The 24,372-nt window shown below is 57.7% G+C and overlaps 5 protein-coding genes across 5 annotated transcripts; 3 read left to right on the forward strand and 2 right to left on the reverse strand.

Moving 5' to 3' along the window:
- Positions 1 to 6,233: 6,233 nt before the first annotated feature.
- Positions 6,234 to 8,791, forward strand: CcaverHIS019_0704670 (uncharacterized protein; the record flags this gene model as incomplete). Its single annotated transcript, XM_060603904.1, has 8 exons — positions 6,234 to 6,293; positions 6,339 to 6,374; positions 6,535 to 6,624; positions 6,719 to 6,858; positions 7,110 to 7,536; positions 7,590 to 8,004; positions 8,039 to 8,193; positions 8,228 to 8,791. The coding sequence occupies 8 exons, from the start codon at positions 6,234 to 6,236 to the stop codon at positions 8,789 to 8,791; spliced, it is 1,887 nt and encodes a 628-aa protein (XP_060460151.1).
- Positions 8,792 to 9,827: 1,036 nt separating this feature from the next.
- Positions 9,828 to 10,854, reverse strand: COF1 (uncharacterized protein; the record flags this gene model as incomplete). Its single annotated transcript, XM_060603905.1, has 5 exons — positions 9,828 to 9,853; positions 9,888 to 10,018; positions 10,116 to 10,351; positions 10,800 to 10,817; positions 10,852 to 10,854. The coding sequence occupies 5 exons, from the start codon at positions 10,852 to 10,854 to the stop codon at positions 9,828 to 9,830; spliced, it is 414 nt and encodes a 137-aa protein (XP_060460152.1).
- A 280-nt stretch (positions 10,855 to 11,134) lies between these two features.
- CcaverHIS019_0704690 (uncharacterized protein) lies at positions 11,135 to 15,941 on the reverse strand (the record flags this gene model as incomplete). Its single annotated transcript, XM_060603906.1, has 2 exons — positions 11,135 to 12,410; positions 12,496 to 15,941. 2 exons carry the CDS (start codon positions 15,939 to 15,941, stop codon positions 11,135 to 11,137), a joined length of 4,722 nt encoding a protein of 1,573 aa, XP_060460153.1.
- Positions 15,942 to 16,383: 442 nt separating this feature from the next.
- Positions 16,384 to 18,270, forward strand: NOP15 (uncharacterized protein; the record flags this gene model as incomplete). The annotated part of the gene is made up of 3 exons (XM_060603907.1): positions 16,384 to 17,238; positions 17,492 to 17,707; positions 18,157 to 18,270. 3 exons carry the CDS (start codon positions 16,384 to 16,386, stop codon positions 18,268 to 18,270), a joined length of 1,185 nt encoding a protein of 394 aa, XP_060460154.1.
- Positions 18,271 to 20,798: 2,528 nt separating this feature from the next.
- On the forward strand, positions 20,799 to 24,209 carry CcaverHIS019_0704710 (uncharacterized protein; the record flags this gene model as incomplete). The annotated part of the gene is made up of 4 exons (XM_060603908.1): positions 20,799 to 22,832; positions 22,865 to 23,407; positions 23,441 to 23,697; positions 23,732 to 24,209. 4 exons carry the CDS (start codon positions 20,799 to 20,801, stop codon positions 24,207 to 24,209), a joined length of 3,312 nt encoding a protein of 1,103 aa, XP_060460155.1.
- Positions 24,210 to 24,372: the final 163 nt, after the last annotated feature.

The following is a 24,372-nucleotide window of genomic DNA, read 5'->3' on the forward strand; positions in this document are numbered from 1 at the left end:
CACAGTCGCCACCGTCTGCTTGCTAAAACGATCTGGGAACGAGTTTGGCTTGGGGAGAGGTGAAATAGTTCAAAGCTGTCGAAGGAGCGCCACAGAGGCAGCGTGATCAGAAGGGAATGGGGGACGGGGTGGAGGCGTTGCATTCTGCCGTTCTGCCTCCCCCCATTTTGAAATCGCAAGCCAAGTTGCCATGCTCCCGGGGAAATCGGAGGCAGCTGCTCTAATAAACAAATGAGAGAAATCCGTGATGGAGAGAGTCTACAATAACTAGAATCGTTTTGAGAGAAACGCAATACATTATCGAGAAGTGGCAAGGTGTCTGTCTATTCCTGTAGCGAACGCAATCGCTGCCACTGCCATTTCTTCCGCGGCACATACGGTCGCTGAGAAATAGGAGACAGGGCTGTGCACCCCAAGCCGTGCCGTCCACGTCAGCGCCCTCGGATGGGAGCCTAAACTGTGGAGCCTATACCGCCAATTGGTCTCCTATCGTTATCCCTCAGGCCATATTCGAGGGACGCTTTCCGCAGCAAGTGAGTGTTTGGGGCACAACAGCTTCATGGCACTTGACCTCGTTACGACGCCAACACTGGGGAGGGTTCAATGGGCAGCACATCGTCCAGCGCTCAGAAGTCAGGGTGAGGGATCGGGGGCTGCGGGAAGTTCACGCCGAGCAGCCAAGTCACGGTGTGAATCTCCTTGAGCAGGGTCAGGCTGCGGCCCCACTACTGATCACGCTTCACGGCAAGATCACATCCCACATTATTGTGAGGCACAACCAACCCCGGCCTTTGTCTGCTCGGTTCTGATGATGCTGAGAGAGTATTGTCACGACAACAACTATAGTCCCGCCACCAGCCACCAGGCAACATGTGAGCACTGTCCAATTCTCTCCCCTGCCAAGTAACTGAAAGATAAAGTTCAAGATCCACTATCCCGTAACTGCGGGTGCGCCTTTGAGACCCAGTTGTTTCGACAGATTATGCCAGATTATTTCCTAGCTGGTCAACGTTAGTCTCTGGCTCCACAATTGTCCTAAGACATTCGTGGTTCGCTGTTTGTGGCAGGCTGCTGCCTTCACAACAGCCATTCGTCAGATAGGCTTCCTCTGTGGACTTGAACGTTCCCATCCCTCAAACTGTGCATCCGGTTATCCGCATCGTTCGGTTCCCGTTCAGATCCACATTATGTTTAACAAATTCCGCTAGCTTCTTTGTCCCTTGAAGCACGTAGCATCGACAGGCCGCGGCCTGTGCAACGTATCGTGCATTTCGCCCCCAACCAAAGGTATTGTAGGCTGTCTACAGATACATAGCCGTCCAGGTAGACTCCCCTACCCTGCCACACTGCCCCAAAGCAGTTCTGGAATCCCCTGGATTTTTTATCATATGCCGAGTCGTGGCAGGCCCGAAGACCATATACTTTGAATGAGACTGAATGATAATTGCACCTCGGACTGTACAAAGTCGCCTTGGTGCAAACATAGTGGCCCTCTCTTCCCTTCCGGTATTAACAGATCATGCCACTGCAGTTAGGGGACAAGTTGGGGCCTGGGTCTGGCCAAAAATGACGTCCAATTATTCCGGAGAGCTGATATTGAGCGCTGAAATTGCACCCCGATTGATCCCCCGGGGTTTGGGACCTTAGTTTGCGTCTTAGACAAGATCCATAATCACCACTCAGCTCGGTTCCGGGAGATGGAGCGGCGGCCTCCCTGGCCTTGGACACTTTGGTTTAGATGCTCTCAAGCTCGTCCAACGGAAAGCAGGAGATTAGCAATTCTTGTGAATGAGGATGCAGGGTGGATGGCAAGGCGACACTCGGCATTTACCAAGACATCGGACACGATAGCGATTGTTGCTGTTTTGTTGGTGGGGCTGGCTGGAATCGTCACCCAACTGGAATAGGTCCGGAGGACCGCGTCTCGGCCCAACGAATTCAGGAAATTTCCAGAGGGCAGGCGGTCAGTCAGAGAACCGCGTAATCTTCCCTTCCTGGTTGATAATCTGGTATTGTTCTGTGACATCCGGAGACCATTTCAGGCCGATGGGTTATCCCTATTGGTCACAGGCTCCACCTCTGTCCTTTTGCTTAGAATCCAAGAGCCACACGTTTCTCGTAAAACGGGACCTTCTTCACCTTCTGATGAACCTTGGAATCGCGGACCGAAACCCGAATCGGCGTTACTCGCTCCACAAAGCTGGCATATGCTAGCGACTAAACTGTGAAAGATGCAACAAAGAGGTGGCAGATCTGGAGATAGAGCGCATAGCAAGAATACCGAGCGTAAGCCATTTTTACCCTACCTACTCGGCCTTGGTGTCGTCCGAGGCTGGGATAGCTCCACTACACCGGCTCCACTGCTAAGTCCGCCGAAGTGTCCGAACCTTGTTCTGTACGAGCGCCAGCCCAAGAAGGTCCTCTGCTGCGGCCCGCTCACTGATTTGCACCCAGTTGGCCTGTGCAGACGTTGAAACTCATTTTAGCGTTCACCAGGGTATCACCCTGAGTGGCGGCGCCACCCCCTACGCCCACCGGCTGGTGAGACAAGAGGCAGTCTGTGCATAGCTCTGCAAGATCCCTCCTGGAATCAGGTTAAACCGTAATTGTTTTTGCGCTCTGCGTCGGACATGTCGTTCAAACAGAATGCAGTTGAGCAGGATCAAGATGGCGTTGAGCAGTATTGAATTATACCAGGAGGATTTTAGCAGAGAGCGCGTTCACCAGCGCCACCACCACCGTCGCCGAGGACGCCGGCGTCGTCAACCCCTCTCATCCACCGAATATATAAAGAGCATCGCGCGATGCATCGCGCGCCACCATCGCCCCCAGCGCACCTACCCACACTGCGGGGCTCATCAGCAAGACCCCACACCTCCACCGACCTGTCACCGCTCCACGCCCCTGAGCTCTTTGCTCAGTCCCCCTGTGCGGCTTACCTGAGCGCCACTACTTTTCGGTGGTCCTCCGAGACGCAAACCCGAACCGCCGGAGGGGTCTGTCATTCATTCCGTCCATTCTATACCCGCCTTTGAGATCTGTTTGACGAGCACCTGACAACAGCAACAACCACCACCGCCGGCGGCAGGCATGATCGCCCCTATTTACTCGCTGGCAAACACTGCGCGTGTGCTGTGAGGGGTTGTGTGGGTCCGATTGAAGACCGAGTTGGCTGCCGGCATTATCAGCCTGATGTGGCGCCCTTGAAGCGCTGGTAATGTGAGAGGGGTGAGAGAGTGCCAAACGCACAGCTGCGCATGCCCGCCTATGCTTCAGATACCATGCGGGTACGGCACGCTCCCCCCCGTAGCTCGGGCCACTTCGAATCTTCATGACATCACGAACGGCGCGTGCCCTTATCAGACTGCGGTCCGGAAGCCCGACGAGCGCATCCCCGAGTGAAGCGCGCTTGTTTGCATCAAGCCCCTGACCATATCTCCGGGATGCCTGGACGCCACTTCCCAGAAGCCCTACCGACCGTGCAGCGGGCGAGTGACCCGGTTGAATGGCTGGCTTACATCCACGCCGCTGCGTCGCGTTGTGCGCCGTTCAGCGGGGCGGCTGGGACAAGCAGTGGCATGGCACAACAAGAAACCAAACTGCACGGTGATGGCCAGTTTGCTCGGTTCGACATGGAAGAGCATTCCCGGCGTCCGGCGCGCACGGGCTCACTGATCGCCAGCCCATGACCCACGTCGGTCACGATTTGCATGGCGTTTGCTGAAATGTTGGCGATTCTGTTGGTTCGCGACCGAGGCCCTGGATTTAGTTTGGCGCCACTTGGCACCGAGCGGTGCGCACGGCAGCTGAAGCTCAACGGCTTGTGGAATGACCATGAGCCATGAATCGACGCCCAAAAAGCCATGAATCGACGCCGCCGATATGCCCTGTCGACAGCATCAGCCCGAGTACTCTCCATTGGCTTGGTGAACACTGTTCAGACCTGAGGCGGGTCCTGATTGATGCCTGACCCAGAAACCTGAGAAATGACCCGACCTTGTCTCTCCCACGCTCCCACACAATCCTAATCTTTTCGATGCACCCGGAGGCTGCAAGGTGTCGGAAAGTGGAGCTGTTCTACGTAACCCAGGAACCAACTGGATCTGTTACGTACGGGGCAGGGTGTGACATGGGAATGTCGGAAGCTACCCAAAACAGTGGAACCTCCGGACCTCTTGTTGTTCCTCTTAAAGAATACCACCTGACTTTGATCAAACAAATGACGAGAATCTCGCCGACGTAGATGTGCCGCAGACGATACGTGACCGCCGTGGAATTTCCATTCTGCTCACCCGTGACCGTGCGCTGGTGGTGGCGTCCAGTTGACGGATATAGGAAGATGCGGATTGGAGATGGCCAGGATCTGTGCGAGTGACGACTGTGGAGCTGGCGCAAACGGCCGCGACTTTGATGGCTGTGAGGGCAGAGGGTTCATTGGGGATCTCGGGGGCGCGTCGGGGTCAGATTTTTTCTCGGGTCTTGTTCACAGACCTGTATTTAGTTACAATCAGGCATCATGCCAGCCTCCGGCTCCCTGTGCTATGTACCTAGTCCTGGACAGAGGGACCAGAGGGCTCACAATCACTGTTAGGATCAACAAAGAGGGCCTGTTGTTGTGGACGGCCATGTGAGAGAAGACCTCGCATCTCACAGGGTCAGAAAATGCCCAAAGTTTCCATGTGGTGCTTTAGCTCCCAGGCCCCACTGGCGAAAGGGTTGAAGCTCAAGAGATCCTTGCAAAGTCGCAAGATGAGAGGGACATGGTGTTGGTTCTAAGGGTTGTCCTGGTGGGCTTGAGGATTGGGTGAGTGGCGGACCGCGGTCATCCGAGCGGGCATTGCGGGTCCTTTGATCACCGTTGTGACCGTACCGAGCGGGCGGCAGCCAAGGTCAGCAAGGCACAATCTCGTGGCACCGATTCCAGGAGCGAGCGCGTTTGTCGCAGCTAAAAGTTACCTGCCAAGAGAGGAGGCGAGAGGAGGGATGGGGAGTCAGACTCAGGCGGCGTGGGGGCCGTAGCGTCAGAGAGTGGCAATGTCTGCGTGGAGACGTGGAGCGTTGCGCGTAGATTGGATCAACTATGTTTGGCAAGAGAGGGCTGTGAGAACTCGGCTTGCATGGCCGACCCCCCAGAGATGTGGATAAGAGCGTGGTGGAATGTGATGTAGCACCCTCTCTCCCATGCCCCACCTCCACCAACTCACTCTTTGAGGTCGCTGCACGCCCACCCGATCAGCGCGCGCACACTAGACGGATAGAACCACCCAGTCTCTTTGCCCCACTGTTCCACTGTTGCTGTTCGCTACTCGGTGTTGGTCGCTTCACATACACGTACCACATACACACACACACACGCACACACACACAGCTCGCGGCGCGCGGCACGCATGTTGACGCCCTCCACGCCCCTTGTCCATCCCAACCCCACCTCGTCGACTCGTCCCACGCCTCCAGAACACTGGATGGGATAAATAACTTGTTCACACACACATACACACACACACAGGTCCATCGACAGTTGATATTTGCTAGCTGCAGAGTAGCTGGTAGTTGACATCGACATCTTCCCTTGTGCTGCCTATCAACTTGGTTAAGTCTCTCTTTTCAACTCCCGACTCGGATTCCTGGCACCCAACTCGGCGAGCCATTGAGTCTTGACTACATTCCCCACCGCAGCAACCCCTCCCAACCCTGCACCGGCGCTTGATTGCAATCGATCTACCTGCAACGTCAACATCGAGCAAACTTTGTCGAGCGCTGTGCGTCGTATAAGCTCTAGCAAGGCTTGTTTGATTTGGGTCGTCATGGCAGAAGATCCTTACTTGTACCACCAGTGTCAGACACCAAGTGGATCTCATGGGTCGATTGGAGGAATGGGTGGATATGGACAAGTTCAACCTCCACCTCAACAGGTAATCCCTGTTATCCCCCACCCTTACTCTACTCATTCGACTATTCATCATCACTCGATACCAGCTCATCATCATCCATCGCCTCATTCAATCTCAGAGCATCAATATCAACATCGACATCCTCATCCCTCACTTTCTCATCCTTGCCCTCCACCTTATCCCGCGTACCCACAAACTCCCGCTTCTCCTCAACATCTCCTCACACCTCAACTTGCGCCTTTACCTTCCCCAACCTTCACCTACGCGGCCCAGTCGCCCCAAAGTCACATCGGCAACACCCCACTCCAGCCTCCGCATCACCTTCTCCCCTACACGCCAAACATGGCCTACTCGCCTCCACAACAACAGCAGTCAGAGCCGCTTAAGCGACGCAGAATTACCGTATGTCCACAGATATTCCGAGACTTTGGTTATGCTAATCTAAAGCGTGCTTGCGATCGGTGTCACCGCAGCGGCGTCAAGGTAAGTCCTTCCGTCCTTCCTTCCTTCCGTCCTTCACATGAAAGGGACGCGGGGCCGCGAGGGCAGTCACCGAAGCCACCCGCCTTCATAAGTGGGCAGCCATTCCGGCGATCACTCTTCGCTTGCCTACTCTCGACGTTCTTTTTTGACTGACACACAGTGCTCAAGAAGCCCGACTCCTGGCATCTGCGGCCCGTGCGCCGCCTTCGGCTCTGAATGCACGTATCAGCGGCCAGTCAAGCGGCGAGGGGTGAGTGCCTACGCCGCGGCGTCCTGCACACCATGAAGGTGTGGGGTTGGGTGCGGCGTGGACAACAAGAAGGGTGTGGATTAACGCCTTGCAGCCAGTTCCTCGGGCCCTGTCGGCCAAGACTACCCTAAGCGGAGCATCTCAGTCGCAAGTGGTCTGGAAGTATGAGTCCGTCAGTACGCCCGAAGCGATCGAGACACTGGTCGATGCGTATCACCGCATCATTTACCCAATGTGAGTTTGTCAACTTTGACATTCCGAGTCATGCGTGGACGTCATTCGGACAAACTCCTGTCTTTGCCGGTGGCTGTGAGCACCAAAGAGGTCTGGAAGGCCAGAGGAAGGAAAAGTGTGACGCAGTGTTGCATAAATGGCTGGGCTGCATTGTGCTAAGCCCTGCGAGTGCGCAAATTGTACCCTGCCAAAACGCCACCTTGAATGCTGCGCTTTTACCCACCCTGTAACGGCGACTAACCTTCGCGCAGCCTCCCTTTCTTCCACTGGCCGTCCTTTTACGCTCATATCCGCGTTCGGAGGTACATGCATGATCGGGCCTTTTATGCTGTGACTATGGCCTTGTGCGCCATCACGAGCGCACGCATGCGCGACGGCGCAAGCTTCTTGCTGGACGCTGGAGTAAAGGCGCCTCTGTCTGCGGATGTGCCCACAAGCGAGGCATTTTACGAGGCAGCAATACGTACCTTCCCGGCCGACCTAAGCCAGGCGTCCGAGTTCGACTATAAGCGCGCCAAGGTCATTCTCGCCATGCTCTGCATCCAGTTTGGCAACGTGCGCCAGCTCACCACACATCTTGGCGACTACATGACGCTGAGCAGTATCGACAACTTCCACCTCGAAGCTCGTTGGCCAGCAAATCTTCCCGAAACCGAAGTGCAGGAGCGCCGGCGACTGGTCAGTCCTCGTTCTGGAAAGAGCATTATCCATGACACGCTCTGACATCGCAGTTCTGGGGCGCATACACAATCGACGTCTACGCAGCAACCACTTTCGGAGGCGTGGTGCGGCACCGTGAGGCGCAGTCCACAGTGCTTTACCCTGCCCTTGTTGACGACGACGAAATTACGGAGAGAGGGATCGTGCCTCGCATTCATGGGGCCACCCGCCCATCATACCTTGTAGGGTGGAACTTTACCACGGACCTGTACAGGATTCTCGAGCATTCCCTCGACCAACTCCGGGCGAAGCATCTCAACGCCAATGGCACGTCCGACATTACCAACTTTTTCTCGACACGGTCGGGCTCAACGCAGCAAGAAGGCCTGGACCTTGTGGCACAGCTGTATGCCAAGCTACCAGAAGACTTCAAAGGCGCGAAGGCCATGACTGGTGACATGAAGGAGGACCGCTACGGATTCCAAGGTGGGTCAACGTCACAACGAGATGCTGACAGCAGCTGCGGACATCATGGTGACGATGCAGACCGTCAAGATGGTCATGCTTGGGCTCGAGGATGCGACAGTCGAGCGTCGCTGTGCCGTCGCTGGCGAGCTCCTGGACGCGCTGTCGAATGTCCCGACTGCCTACATCCAGGCTATCAGCTCTCCGATCGTGAGTTGAGAACATGCGTTGTGCTGACGGACAGATGCATCACCTTGCTGGCGTCGGACACCTGTTAGGCAGTGTTATCCAGTCACCGTTGTCGCCATGGGCCTATCTCCAAGTGCGCAATGTCCTCATAACCATGGCGAACCTTGTTTCCGACCTCGAGACGTCGTTGTCAAACATCCAAGGTATCGGCAACAAGCTGAAGGACCATGTCAACCGCATCGACCAATATATGCACGCAACTGCAGACCACCAACGACGTGCGCATGTGTACCATAGCACGCTCCCCCCAAATGCGTGGGGTGGCAGCTCTGGCCAGTTGCCCCAGATGCCGAGCAGCGACATGCGCGCCGAGAGACCACAGGGCATCTCTGTCGCGTCATCTCTGTCCCCCGAGAGCGCCACGCCATCGTGGAACAATCCCTCCCCGAGCTTCAGCAACCCCAAGAACGTCCCCTACCCCATGGCGCCCGACATGTTCGAGTTCAGCCTGCCGCACATGGCGCCCGACACTCAGGTCCAGCTCCCGACCGACCTCTTCCTCGACCTGTCCTTCGAGTTTGGCTCCGAGGGCTTTGACTTCCTCTCGCTCGGGTTGTAACCATCCATTCTACTGCATACGAATACATATCGTCCCGCCAGTCACCGACGAAAACGCGTCGTCTCTCACATCTTGTCTGTTAACGAACATTCTACGCACTACATTTTGCACCAACGCATAGCATCCCCTTGTCTTAGATCTCCACCCGCGGCTTTCAATGCCCACTCGGCTACGTTGTTCGCGCTGTACCATCATATGCATTGGCTCGAGCATGGGTGTAAGGAAGTTCGTGCAAACTTGTGAACGCGACACAGCTAGTGGATGCGGTCGCGTTCACAAGTTTGCACGAAGCGGGTGCCGCCACGCCGCCGAGGACTCACTCAGCATAGAGTGAGCCTTGGGCAAGCCGACTGTGGGCGGACGTGTTACTGTGTTAAGCATGGATTGCGGAGACAGGCTCCTCTGTACTGAGTTTCATGGTAACGGGAGCGCTAGAAGGTAGGTGGTGGTGGAGATGGTGGTGGATTGGTGGATGACCCAGACAGCGCCGTGACGATATATCAGATGGAGGCTCCCACGGCGTTATTCAGAATCAAAGGTGAATGGCACTTGACTGGAAGCCTTGGAACCCCGCCAGGGGCAATGTACCACCCATGACGGCGCGTGCCACCGACGAGTCTGAGCAGAAGCCTCCACGTGGGCGGTGAACAGCATTGGGGCTGTCGCGTAGGGAGCTATCCGCTGGCGCTGTCAGTGAGCGAGACGGGCCGGCGCTTCAGAATTCATGGATATACTCTACGCGCCTTGGCGCTCAGATGGCGGAACCAGCAGAGCGAACACTGCGACGGGACAGGGTGTTTCCGACACCGAGCCGGCAGTGTGCCATGATGCCATGACCAGTCTCCCTCGAGACCAGTACACCGGCCTTGGGATGTACACGCCGGCCGTAACCACGCCATCAGTCCCAGCGACTCTCCTTGCTCCCGCTTGCAGCCCAGAACCAGGAACACGTCGTCACAGACCCCATTGCTCTCAATTTCCGGCCCAGAACATCTCGTCGCATGGGTAAAGACGTGTCTAGAATAGGTCGGCTAACTTAACGGCGGGTGGCCTTGTCAAAGACTCGTTGTCAGCAGATAAACAATGGCTGACTCACTCGTCTCCTTGGTGATCTCAGAGTAGTCCGTGGCCTGGAGGTCAATGTGGATGCCCTCGAGGCGGCGGTGAATGGCGTCCTTGGATGAAGCGTAGATCATCTTGTTGCGGATGTTAGCGTCGTCGGGCGACCTGTGTGTGAGCGGCTCGTACATTGAAGGGTTGCACGGGCTCTCCAGCGCGGCCAGTGGCATGTGGGATTAAACTGCGGGCACCGCCTTGCACTCACCACTGGACAAAGACGAGCTTGTTGCGCTTGCCCTCGCCAGGCAGCTCAAACTCGTAGTCGTACACGGCCCAACGGCATTCGCGCTCCGGGAGGTCGGCGACAAAGTCCTCAAAGTCACGGCTCTCGCTCGTCTTGAGCACGACAATCGACTTCTTGTCGTCGCTGATGCCGTAGATGATGTATGCGAGCTTCTTGCCCGTCTTGAGCTCCTGGTACTTCTCGAGGCACTCGGCAACCTGCATGTTGAGCGAAGGCATTGTGGATAGGTCAGGGGGCGGAAGGGACAGGTGCGTGGATGCGAGGGCGGAGGTGGGCGGATCAGAGGCCGTAGGAGGGCGCGAGGCGAGCCGGTGGATGAGAGTGTGGGGAGCGATGTGGTGAGGGAGGCAGACGATGGACCGGAGGTCGGGAGGTCGGGGTGGGGGTGATAGGGCGTGGGGACGTGAGGACGGGGCGTGAGGCGCACGGACCGGTGCGTGGAGGTCGGGGCGGGGGGCCGAGCGGCGATGGAGTGGAGAGCACCGTGTGTGCAGAGCGAGCGTCAATAAACATGTCGAGCGCGCAAAGGCAGCCGAGCGTAGGATCAGATGTGACGTCGAGAAGAGGAGAAGCGAAGGGTAGATCGGGTGCGTGGGCACAGCGTCAGCATTGTTTCCTTGCACGCAAGCGTAGGGCGGGGCATACCGGCTGGACACCAGACGACTGAGGGTTAGCTTTGGACTAGGAGTATGCGTACCATTGTGATGGATTAGATGGGGGGAGGGAGGGAGGAGGAGAGAGAGATGAAGCGAGTAAGAGGATTCGAGATGGAGAGAGTAGGATGAGGAGAGAGTCGAGTTAGTCAGGTAGTAAGAGTGTTGTTGGTTGCCTTCTACTCCCTCCAGCCAGTCTGCTTGCGTGGCCACATTCCCTGACTGTGGGGATACTACAATTTCGGGGCTTTGGTCCCGCTAATGTCGTCATTTCTAATCGGTGAATAAAACAATGCATATGGTAATTCTAGGCGATGCGCACCCGAGCTACTGGGCTGGTGGGGAGACTGGGCGGCTGACAGCGCGCGAGGGAGGAACACTGCTCAGACCCGCCTCGTTGACGAGGCTCCCAAAGATGCTCATAGGGTTGCTGAGGAGGGCCTCAGGCGTGTCAAACTCGGCCACCCTTCCCTGGTCCATGACGAGCACCTTGTCGCTGTCCATGATCGTGTTGATGCGGTGCGCGATGGTGAGCGTCGTCACACCAGCAAAGTCTGGCCCGCGCAGGATTGCCTGCACAGCCTCGTCCGTCTCGAGATCGATAGAGCTAGTGGCCTCGTCAAGGACGAGAATCTTCGTGCGCCGCAACAGAGCGCGAGCGAAGCACACCAGCTGCCTCTGGCCGGCAGAGAGGTTCGAGCCGCCCTCGGCCACCTCGGCATCCAACGTGCCACCCATGTTCGAGATCACGTGGTCCTTGAGGTGGGCCTGCTCAAGAGCCTGCCAAATCGCTGCATCCGAGGCCTTGTTGGTAGGGTCGATGTTGTTGCGGAGGCTGCCCTCGAAGAGCTGCGGGTCCTGCGGGATGATGCTCACCGCACTGCGGAGGTCACGGAGGCCGAGGGTCGCGATATCAATTCCGTCGATGAAGATACGGCCATGTGCCGCCTCGAGGATCCGGAACAGACCAAGGGTGAGGGACGACTTGCCCGCGCCAGTGCGACCGACGATGCCGACGCGCTCGCCGCCCTGGATCTTAACGCTGACCTCGTTAAGGCAGAGGGCCAGCTCGGGGCGGTAGCGCATGGAGAAGGCGTCAAACTCGATGTCACCGCGCTCCGGCCACGACGCGGGAGGCTTGGTTTCGGGCACCTCCTCTGCCGCCTCGGACGCGAGATTGGCGTAACCGAGGACACGCTCGACCGACACGATGTTCTGCTCGACCTCGGAGGCGGTCCGCACGAGCCAGTTCAGCGAGCCCGTCACGGAGATCGTGTAGTTCATGAGCCAGCCTACAAGGGCAGAGTCGACTCTCCCCGTGGTGTAGACCGTCATCGCGACCGAGGCGAGCGCCGTGGAGAACATCAGACACGAACCGAGGAACTCGAGGCGCACAGCGAGCCAGCGGTTGATGCACATTGCGGGCTGGTAACATGCCTGGTTCCGGTCGACACGCGCCTCATTGTTCGCAATAAAGCGGGATCGCTGGTGGTACGCGCGAATGACGGGGAGGCCCGCGAGAGTCTCGCCGAAGAAGCTGAAGATCGGCGAGCGCGAGATCGCGTCGAGGCGCTTGAGTTCGCGCGACGTCGCAAGATAGTATCTGCTGTCAGCGAATGGATGAAGCCACGGAATGATGGGGCGCCGCGGGGTGGTAGACCAAAAGGTTGGTCGGGAGGATTACTCACCTCATCACCATGCGGTAGATGTAGCCTAGTGGGATGAAGACGACGAGGACTTGCGGTGCGCCGATGGCAATGACGACAACGACGGACAACACCTGCATGGCGGTGCGGCAGAACTGACCCAGCCCCATTACGAGCACCTCGTCAATGACGAAGATGTCGCGGGTGAAGAGATTGAGAATGCGACCGGTGGGCGTCAGTTCGAAGAACGACAGCGGAGCGCGCATGAGGCTCTGGAAGCTGAGGTCGTGCATGATCCTGGCCGCGCGGAGGCCGGAGTAGATCCGCAAAATGGCAACGGCGAGGACGGACAGCGCACCCTGCGAGAAGCCCGTGACCGCGTATGCGAAGAGATACTTGGCGACCTGGACGTTGGCTTGAGCGGCCTCGTTGAGCTTGGCCCACAGTCGCAGGATGTAGGTGCTGAGGATACCCATGCCCTGCGAGGAGGCAATGCAGGTCGCGAAGATGACCACGCCCCACCAGCTGGCGGCGGTCAGGTAGCGGCGGTAGATGTCGCGCTTGACCTGGCCCTTCTCGGAATGTTCCTTGGGCTTGGCGCTCTCGCGGAGGTCACGGAGGGCGTCGCGTTTCGCTTGGCGCAGGGAGAGAACCGACGCGCGACGAGTTGCGGTCGACGCACGTCGGGCTGCACGGCGCTTGCGCTGGCTATCACTCTCGTCCACATCCATAGGCTCGTCAAACTCGTCCTCATCGGAGGTGGCGACGATCGTCGGCGTCACCACGCCGCTCTCCTCACCTCGTGCGGTCATCTTCCCGAGACCAGTGATGAGCTTGTACAGCTCGCTACTCGGGTCTGCCATGGCGTTGGCGTAGTTGTTGCGCTCAAGAATGATGCCGCGCCGGAGCATGACGATCTGGTCTGCCTGGGGAAGGACGTTGACTGCGTTCGTGCACAGGATGCGGGCCTTGTTCTTCAGCAGACCGTTTGGGCCAATGACGGCGTCAAAGATGTGTCGGCCCACGTGAGCATCCACCGCGGAGAGCGGGTCGTCCAGCAGATAAATGTCGGCACGGGCGTAGCACGCACGCGCGAGGCAAATTCGCGCCTTCTGGCCTCCCGAGAGGGACACGCCCTTCTCGCCAACCTCGGTCATGTGTCCATCCGGTAGGATCGCGAGATCGGACCGCAAGGCGCATGCGTCCAGCACCATGTCGTAGAAAACAGGGTCGAAGCGGTGCCCAAACACAATGTTGTCCTTGACTGTAGCACTGAGAATCCACGAGGTCTGTGAAAAGTACGCGACATCACCGCGCAATGTGACGGAACCTTCGGAGCGAGTCATCTCGCCAAGCATCGCGGCGAGGAGCGACGTCTTGCCGTCGCCCACACGGCCGATCACCGCCAACAGCTCGCCCTTCTTGACACCGATATCGATGTCCTGAAGCGCAGGCTCGAGCGAGTCGTGCACCCAGCGGAACTCTCCGTTCTTGATCGTCACCACCTCCTCGCCGACTCTGGGGTCACATTCAATGACCTTGCGAGCGTTGGGATCAATCTCCGGAGCCGCGAGGAAGCTCTCGATGCGGTTCACTGAGACCAGCGCCTCGACAATACTGTTGATGATGTTGCTGAAGACGCTCATCGGGAAGGCCAACAGCGTGAACAGCGCCAGTGCGGGGAAGATGATCGCGGCCGTAAGCGGGTCGTCGGCCGTGAACACGTAGCTCGAGAACGTTGCGAACGCGACTAAAAACGGCGTAGTGGACCAGAAGAAGTTGGAGCACGACTGCACGATGCCAATCTTCTTCAACATGGTGAGCTCCATGTTGTTGCGCGCGTCGAACACCTTTGCGGAAAAGGCATTCTCCCAGCCGTACAACTTGATGCTCTTGATATTGTTGAGGATCTCGCTCATGAGGCGCGTACGCACGTCCTTGATGCTCATGAGCTGGCGCTGGAGCCGTTTGTTCACGCGCGCGAGGTACGTGTTGAGCGGGAGCGAGAAGACCATGACGCCGACGCCGACGAATGCCTGCCACCCAACGAGGCGGTAGAGCAGCACAAACGCGAGGATGATCTGGAAGGGCCCAGACCACGCAATGTGCCCATACTGCGCAATGTCGCCAATGCGCACGGCATCGACGCTCTGGAGGTTGACAATGTCGCCGGATGTGCGGCCCGACCGCTCGCCTTGCGACAGCTTGAGCGACTTGCGGTAGATGAGCGTGACGAGACCTGTCCTAACGCGCATTGTCGTCAGGAAGCACCGGTCAAAGTACTGATGCAACAGGCCCGTGGCGATGTTCGCGACGACGAACATCAAGATAGCCACTCCGAAGCCGGCGGTGGCCGGAAGCGGATGGGCTGTCTCGTACGAGCCGACGAATAGGAGGAGGAGGCGGAGGAGCTGGGGCTGCGAGAACGAGAGCAAGTCGTACACGACCTTCATTATGCCCGCAATAATGTACGGTCCGCCATAGGCCTTGAAGATGGCCATCTTGAGGTTCGGCTCAGCCTTCTTGCCGGCCTTGACGAGCTCCAGCTCGCGTTCCCATGCACGCTGCAAGCGCTCGCTGAGCGCCTCGGCGCTGTCGTCGGGAGGAAGGAGCCACATGTCCTCTTCGCCGAGGAACTTGTGGGTTCCGAGGTTCAGAAGCGGGGTGAGCCACGAGAAGGTGAGCCGCTGGAAGATGTTGGCAGTGGCGACGGGGCTCTCAACCTCGTAGTCGTCCTTGCCGACGGGCTCGACGTCGTCCTCCTCGTCCTCGAGGCGAATCTTGCCATCGCGCGAGAACAGTGCGCGCCACCCGCCCCAGTGCTTGTCGGGGCTATACAGCTCCAGCACGAACGCAAAGAACCCAATGCCAATGGAGGCGAACCAAAGACTCTCACGGGCGATGAGAAGCCGGCCACCGAGCGTGTGCTCCCCAGTCAGTGCACCAGTGGCCACGGCCGTGCGCACGCACACGGAAGTTACCGCCGCATAGAGTGGGAAGAAGAGCAGGGTGAGCGTGCTACTGGTGCGGGAGGTGTGGTGGTTCAGCCAGACGAGGTAACTCAGAAGAGCGTAGGTGATGGCGAGGAGGGTGAAGTGGACGAATGCGTACGGGCTGGCTTTGATGTGGACCGCGGCGAGGCCAGCGGCAGCGGCTGCCAGGATAGCGGAGAAAGCGAGCAAACTGGACTTGACGCGTGCGACGCGCTCGTTGCGCCAGCCGCGTACGACCCAATCGAGCGAGCCCTGACCGGTGCGCCGCAGCTTTTGGCGCTGGGTGATAATCTGGAAGATTGCAACGAGGCAAGTCAGAAGTAGGGGAGCAGGGAGGAGGACAGCGAGCTCGAAGCACTCTGTAAAGTCAAAGTCGCGTGTTGGGTCGAGGATGGGAGGCGGCCAGGAGCACTGCGGCTCGCCGGGGATGGGTTTCGCAGGATGGGCCGTCGCGCCGTGCGCGGCGGACGCGGCCAGAAACCACTGCGAAGCCATTTCGCCGTGAATGGTAAGAGGTGAAATCGCCTGTCAACTGATCGTGTTGACGAGTTTGTGGGCGATTCGGCGAACAAGTTAGAAGTGAGGATGAGTCGGCCGAGGAGTGACGGAATGCCCGGCCCGTCGTCACCGATTGAGTGGAGCTAATTCAAAGGGCACACTACACTATTACTTTTTAGCCATCTATCAAATATAATTTTTCTAATGAAACTGTTGGCTGACTAATCTACGCACAGACAGGGAAGGTGAAAAGGCCTGGTCACCCGGTCACTCGGCCACTCGGGGAAGCCTCAGCCCCTGTTGGCGATTACACAGATCTCGGAATCAGTTTCACGTGGCAACAGTCACGTGAAATTATGTAATGCCTCCACATCCAAGAATTTCTGAATGATCACCATCAACAAGCTTGAGGGCCGAATCACCCACACTACCAGCTAACATGCCTCCCCGTGCCAAGAAGGCTGCGGCCGCCGCGCCAGTACAGTCGCCGCGCGTGACTCGAAGCAAGCGCAAGACGGCCGACGAGATGATGGACGCGCCCAAGGACACGCCTGTCAAGAAGGCAAAGGTTGAGGAGGTTGAGGACCCCAAGCCTGCGTCAAAGAAGGCTGCCAAGCCCGCATCCAAGAAGGAGACCGTCAAGGAGACTCCCAAGAAGGAGACCGCAGAGGAGCCCAAGGAGACGCCTGCGAAGACGGAGGCCAAGGAGACCCCCGCCAAGGCCACGCCCGTGAAGAAGCCTGCGTCAAAGAAGGAGACTCCAGCCAAGGCGACCCCGAAGGCGACTCCGGCAAAGGAGAAGCCCGCGTCGAAGAAGGAGACCCCCGCCAAGGCCGAGAAGCCCGCGTCGAAGAAGGAGGCTGCGAAGCCCGCTTCGAAGGCCGAGAAGCCTGAGTCGAAGAAGGAGGAGCCCAAGTCCATCATGAAGAAGCCTGCATCCAAGAAGGCTGCCAAGGAGCCCACTCCCGAGCCTGAGGCTGAGGCCGAGTCGGACGACGAATCGTTCATCGGCGCGCCTTCGGACTCTGACGGCGCGGACAGCAGCGATGACGAGAGCGACGCCGAGGACGTGGCAGTCAAGGCTGCCGCGGCACGGACCGAGGTCTCCAAGCTCCCTCACGCCCGCGACGATGCAAGCGTTGCCGCGCGCCTGAAGAGGGCATCGAAGAAGGACGCCCCGCGCGCAACTGTCTTCCTGGGTCGCATTCCTCACGGATTCTACGAGGAGCAAATGAAGGAGTACTTTGGGCAGTTTGGAGATGTGACGCGGCTGCGTTTGGCGCGCAACCCTAAGGTGAGTGCGCAATTGCAAGCGGAGAACAGGCTGTCTTGGAGCTGGTGAAGTGGGTGGTGGAGTGGAGGGATGCGAGTCGGAGGAAACAGGTCGCGGTTGACGTTGATCTGCCAACCGATATTGACTGGACGTCCTTGGCATGTCCTTGCGAGAATGTGCCGGTATTCCCCATCCCTCTTTGTCTGCCTCACCACCTGCTTCACCCAACATCTGCCGCGAATGGTCTGGCATTCCCAAGCTCGACTAACCCCAGACTGGCGCTTCTCGTCACTACGCGTACATCGAGTTCTCGTCGGAGCCCGTCGCCGAGATTGTCGCCGACACGATGCACAACTACCTCCTTATGGGTCACCTGCTCCAGTGCGCGGTTGTCCCCAAGGACCAGGTTCACCCCGAGCTGTGGGTCGGCGCGAATAAAAAGTTCCGCAAGGTTCCCCGCGCGCGGTTGGAGAAGGTCCGCAACGACAAGGTGAGTTAGCTCGAGTCGCGACTTGTCTCGTGACAAAGCAAGTCGTTTGAATGTGGAAGTGGACGTGAACGGGGAGGCGGCCATGGACCTCAACCCGACGGATTGGGATGCCTGCCAAGATGTGTCAGCTGGTTCAGCTGCTCGTCAGCTGGGTTCGGACATGCCTTGTTGGTTATTCCCCGAGGCCTGTGGCCTGTGCGGACGGGCTGTTCGGCTGCCCGTCAGGAATGTTGTTGCGAAACACACATGCCGTTTGACCGCGTCTCAGTGGGACGCGGTCTCTGCACGAGACCTTGTTCCAGCTGTTCTCGCCCTGTCGCTCGAGCACGAACACACAAAGGATGTGTGGTATCTGGAACAGCGCCCTGCACAGCCAGTACCCCCGATCAAGCCCTGCTTTCCATCCCCTCGTTCCATTCCTTTGAGTGTCCTTCCATTCCTAACGCCAGGCGCGGACAAAGGAGCAGCAGTCCAAGGCAAACGCCAAGGTTCTTGCGCGGCAAGACGAACGCCGTGCCAAGATCAAGGCGGCGGGCATTGCCTACGAGTTCGAGGGCCACTAGTGTTACCATAGCTTCCCATGTATAGACAGCTGGCATTTGGCATCATTTGGGAGGAATGGGAGCAGTTTACGAGTGGATCAGGATCTGCCGTATTAAAAAGTGTTTGAGTGAAATGATTACTAATTCTAAGGTTGGATAGTGTGGCTGTGGCTGCCTTGAGACGTTTAAAGAAACGTCGATTAGGGCGGCCAGAAGGCTTGAAGGTTGAGCAGGTACATCCAGGCACGCACGCATCTTACACGACGTTATTACGATCCGACGATGATGGCGATGGCGACACACGAGGTATTTGATGAGGTCTTGGATGGCTTGTGCATCAAGGCCATGAAACATTCTACATCCTGCGATCCTGCAGTAGGTATGGGTCAGAAGCATACACATCATTAAACCGCGAGACTATTACTCCGAATTCGAGCACTGCCACTTTCAGCGTCAGCAGTGAACAGTGGGAACATGATTTTGCAGAGGCAGAGGCAGGGTGAGCAAGGTAGAACAGAACACAAGGAACGACTTGGGGACCTGAAGGCCTGACCGGCCTGAGGGGCCCAACAGGGAATATCAATAGGATTTGGGCGGGACTCAGGGTTCAAGGCGAGGATCTTCACTCAGCCACCGCCACCGCAATATGAGATTGGTATTCTAGTATATAAGTACAAGTCCCAGATTATTACAACTCGATTAGCCCTGTCAAACGTCGGGTCAACGACCTTCTTCGGGGGATCGGGACATGCGGGACACCGGGAACTCTAGGCAGCCTCAAGTGGCTTACTTGGCGTAGATTACTCGAGGCGCTTGAGGCGAATGAGAATGAGGAGGTTGTCCTGCAAATTGCGCATTCCGTTCTCAATGTTCTTGGCAAGCTACGGTCTCACCGGAGACGGAAGCAACTGCAACAGCAGACGGCATACGGTCCATATTAATAGTCATCAAGTACATGTCCCCAATTAACTTGGGTACTGCGCACAACCAAGTGGCGTCGCAGACGTCGTAGCTGTCACGGGCCCGAGTTAACAAAGTCATGCGCCACAACAGACAAGATCCAACATGGTAACGGTGCGTAAATGCTCCCCTAACACACGTAAACAAATCCATCCCGTCCGCGGCCGTCCGACCCCATTGTTCATTTCATCTAGGTGGCAAAGCTGATCTACGTCCACTTTGGCCGCTGTTTACGCTGGGATCTGGGATACCTACGCGAGAATGAGTTTGAGGCCTGGTAGTTGGTAGAGGGATTAATTGGATTACTGTTGTCTGGATGGATTGAGATGGACTGAGCAGTCAAACAAAGTTTGGCCCTCAATCAAATTGTCAGTGCAGTAAACCTGAATGTAGCCAGGCCTATCCAGGGCCTTGGATCCCACACCTGCATGTACACCTGGATCCTCCCCCTGGTCCCCTGGGCCCCTTGCCTCCCCCCCCCTCTCTGCCCTCTGCCCGAATTTGCGAGCGAGAATGGGACCCTGTCCCACATCCCTTTAACCCTTCAACCTCACTACATCTACGGTGAGAGCATTCAAACTCTTGGATTGGTGGCGTACCTTCCCTGAAATGATTGGATGCATTGCAAGTAAGACCCTGGATCCTCAAAGTAAAGGGGCAGAAGGTGGGTGCTCAAGGAAGGGCCAAGGTACCAAAGGTCACCAAGTATGCCATACTCCTGTTACATGGTACTTCAAATATCCTTACGCAATATACGCCATTCGCCATTGTATCACTTTTGACAAAGTCCTCTATACAACTCCTATTAGGAGTTAGTAGGAGTTGTCTCTCTCTTAATTCAATCCTCATTTGAGAGTTCTCGTCTCTACCTGTAACCCATCTCTCTCCATCTCCATCCCTACACATTCCCTCCCTTCTCTCCCTCTCTCTCTCCCTTCCTCCCCATTCCTTTCATCCTCGTCTATCTCGTCTTCGTCTCAACAAATACTCGAACCATCAACACTACATCACCCTCGCCATCACTACTTGACCTTCCTCTCACTCAATTCCCCGTTTCAATCGCCGGACCTGTACCTGCCTGCCGCGATCTTTGAGAATCATCCTCTTCCACTCCAACTCGCCAAGCTCATCGGCTCCAGCCTTTCCTTCCACCTCATCCCTCGCCACCATTACTCGCGCGCAGAGTGCGTACCGGCGTACCGGAGGCGTCCTCTGACGCAGCGACTACTAGCCCTAATTATCGTGAGTCTCCTCTGGCAGTCACAGTCGAACGAGGCTGCAATTGGAAAGGAGGGGGTAAGTAAGGGACGGGAGGGTTGTCGCGGCGGGCAACAGCTCTACAATGTCTGAGCGCCTACAATGTTGGAGTGACCAACATGGATAACCGAGACATGGGCAGGCAAAGGTGGCTGCCTGTCCGAATGCAGAGTGTACGCGCCAGATTTCTGTCCAGGCAGCCACTCGCGACATCCTTTCCTATCATGCACACAAGCTCACACCTTTTCCCTATCTCTACGCGCCTCCCACATGACAACATTCCATGCCCCACCCACACAACACACCTCACTCACACCAGACCGGCTCGCACCATGTCGCATCCGGACGAGCGACCTGGCGAGGACGGGCCCATCGATTTTACCCGTCCGCGTACCCCCAGTACCCCAGCATCAGACTACGCGTCACCAAGTTATGACCATGGTCTTCCTCTAGATGCTGCTGCACCGAGCGAACCCCAAGACGGCCTGGGTTACGGTCACGCACCACACGCAATGCTTCCAGAAGAGGAGGGACGGTCTGTGCCACAGATTTCCCTTGCCGAGGCCTCACCTAGACCCCCTCCCCTTGCGCTTGCGAACGCTCGGTCCGTCTCTTTCCAAAGTGATGGGCCAGAGCCCATGAACCACCCCCTCGTTGACCCTCCTTTACACTCACCAGTGACCCTCGACGCGCCCTCGCCGGCAACCCATGAGGGGTCCTCCACCTCGATCCTCCTGCCCCAAAATCCTCCCGACTCGGGCGGCGGCTGGCGTGTTCCAGCTGCGATGCTGCGACCTGACACGGCCGATGTCGACGATGACACCGATTACCCTACGCGGGAGTTTGATGCTGAGGAGCTGTCTGACTCTGGCAAGAGCTCCGAGGCGGAGGACGACGTATTCGCTTTCAACCGCCCAACCACGGCGCGCGCCGCCACTGGACCACCCGCAACCACGAGCCGGAAGCGCAAGAGACTGGTCACGACGCCTGGTACTGCGCCGTATGCAGGTATCGACATGGCGGGGCACATGCAGGACATCGACTATGACCCAACGCACCCGCCCATCTTCAGTGGCCGATTCAATCTGAACAATGAGCCATTCAACAGATTCCGACAGTGGAAAGACGAGCAGAATGCCTCGACTTCTGGGACGACGGCCGTAAGCCCGCGGCCTGCAACGCAGATGACGGCAATGAGTGCTGTGTCTTCGGCACCGCCGCCGACTGGTGACACCGAGGCGGTCGTGCAGACCGCAACCCGCGGACGCCGCTTGAGGCGCGCAACGTCCGACTCGGTGAGCGTCATCTCGACCGAGTCCGAGGGCATTGAATCGCTGCGCGACACCCGCCGGCACTCCATGCCCATGACCGAGCTCAGTGGCGACATGACGGTTCCGGACGGCAAGACGACGTGGGGCGACGGCATCGGCGGCGCATACAAGGGGACGAGCGACAGCGACGGTGTGACAGGCATGGAGGACTGGGAGGAGGACAGCCCGTATGCCGAAGTGCGCGCGAGTGTGTCCAACATCGATGACCCCGACATGCCCGCCCTCACGCTCCGGTCCTTCCTACTGGGCATGGTGCTGTGCATGACATGCTCGGCCGGCAACACCTTCCTCAGCTTCCGCAACCCCTCCCCACAGTTCCCCATCCTCATCGTGCAGATCATCGCTTACCCGATTGGCAAGTTCTTGGCGTGGTCCCTCCCACTCCACGAGTACCACGCTCCCCACTGGCTGGGCGGCTTCCGCTTCAGCCTCAACCCCTGTCCATTCAACGTCAAGGAGCACACGATCATTGTCATGATGGCCACCGTGGCCATTCTTCCCGCGTACGGACTGTACTCGATCACCTCGCTGGACCTGTTCTACAAGACTCCTCTAGGCATCGGCTTCAACTTCACATACATTCTCGCCACCCAGGTGACCGGTCTGACGATCGCAGGTATTGCGCGCCGCTTCGTTGTGTGGCCGGCATCCATGCTGTGGCCAGGTGTGCTCGTCTCCACCACCATCCTCAACACATTGCATGCCGACTCGGACATTGGCACTGGCGGCATGAGCCGCCAGCGCTTCTTCATGATCATGTCGATCTTGGCCTTCTTCTACTACTTCCTTCCGGGCTACCTGTTCTCCGCCCTGTCATACTTCTCCTACGCGACTTGGATCGCGCCTCGCAACCACGTCGTCAACCAGCTCATGGGTGTCCGGACAGGGATGGGCATGGGTATCCTCTGCTTCGACTGGGCTCAGATCTCGTGGGTCGGCTCTCCTCTCGCTGCCCCGTGGTGGGCCCAGGTCAACATTGGCATCGGTTTCCTCATCTTCTACTGGCTTATCACCCCGCTCATGTACTACACCAACGTGAGCAACTAAAGTTTCCCCGCTGACGCCAGGTCTGGTACACGCGGTTCCTACCAATCTCTGCTGTGCAACCGGCAGACCGCTTCCAGAACGTGTATGACGTCGAAAAGGTCCTCGGAACGGACAACAAGCTTAATCTCACCGCATATGCTGCATATTCGCCCGTGTACCTTACGGCGTCATTCACCATGACATACATGCTCGCGTTTGCCCTCACCACTTCGCTTATCGTGTACACGGCCCTCGTACACGGGCCCCGCCTGTGGCGCATCTTGTGGAGAATGTCGACCGAGCCCGACGACATCCACATGAAGCTCATGAAGAAGTACCGCGAAGTCCCTGATTGGTGGTATGGCACAATCTTCTTGGCCTGCGTCGCGATGGGCGTTGTAAGCGTCAAAGTGTTCAATACCGGACTCCCCGTCTGGGGCTACTTTGTTGCCGTTGCCATGGCCTGGACGTACATTGTACCGGTCGCAATCATCTTCGCCATGTCCAATCTCGAGCCGACGTTCAACCTCATTGCCGAGCTGATTCCGGGCTACGCCTTCCCCGGCCAGCCAATCCCTGGCATGGTATGTGCAACGTCTCTGTTTCGCTGACGCCAGGTGTTCAAGACCTTTGCCGTTCAGACCCTCGCCGAGTCGCTCTACTTCACACGCGACATGAAGCTCGGACATTACATGAAGGTCCCGCCGCGCTCCATGTTCATCTGTCAGATGGTTGCTTGCTCGCTCTCGTGCCTTGTTCAGGTCGGCGTGAAAGAGTGGATGTTCCGCACCATTCCCGACCTCTGCCAACCCGGTCAGCGTGCGCAGCTCATCTGCCAGAACGCGTACACCAGCTTCACCGCTAGCATCATTTGGTACGTCTCGTGTTGCTATTGTCGCTGACAACAGGGGTCTCATCGGACCTGCCCGACTCTTCTCCAAGGGCGGCATTTACAATCCGCAGTTGTGGATGATGCTCGTCGGCGCTGTTGTGCCAATCCCGTTCTGGCTGTACTGCCGGCGCTACCCCCAGTCGATTGTACGCCACATCAACCCTTCGATCGTCTTCGCCGTGTGTCTTTCGATCCCTCCTGCATCCGGTATCAACATTGCGTCCTTCCTTGCTGTTGGGTTCGTGTTCCAGTTCTGGATGCGCCGCTACTACTTTGCGTGGTGGGCACGATACAACTATGTCCTGAGTGCCTCGCTCGACGTTGGCACCATCGCTGGCCTCCTCGTCATCTTCCTCTGCCTCCGCCTCCCCAAGGCTGATCTCGTGTGGTGGGGCAACACGGTGTACCAGAGGACCCTCGACTGGATGGGCGAGGCACGCGACAATCTCCCCGAAGGCAAGCTCTCCTTCGGTCCCGACACGTGGAAGCTCTAGGCTGCGACCATCTATCCATTCCAACTATTGTCTCTCGTGTAGCTTGTGTGTATTTATCTTTGGGCTTTGTGTCTCCGCACCCACCACACCCGGGGTGCCGCTGGGGGCTGGCCTCCAGCCTCTTGTCGTATGCAATCATGGCGGAGCTATATTAGAACTCACC

Source organism: Cutaneotrichosporon cavernicola (assembly GCF_030864355.1).
Source record: "Cutaneotrichosporon cavernicola HIS019 DNA, chromosome: 7b".
Classification (NCBI taxonomy): Eukaryota; Fungi; Basidiomycota; class Tremellomycetes; order Trichosporonales; family Trichosporonaceae; genus Cutaneotrichosporon; species Cutaneotrichosporon cavernicola.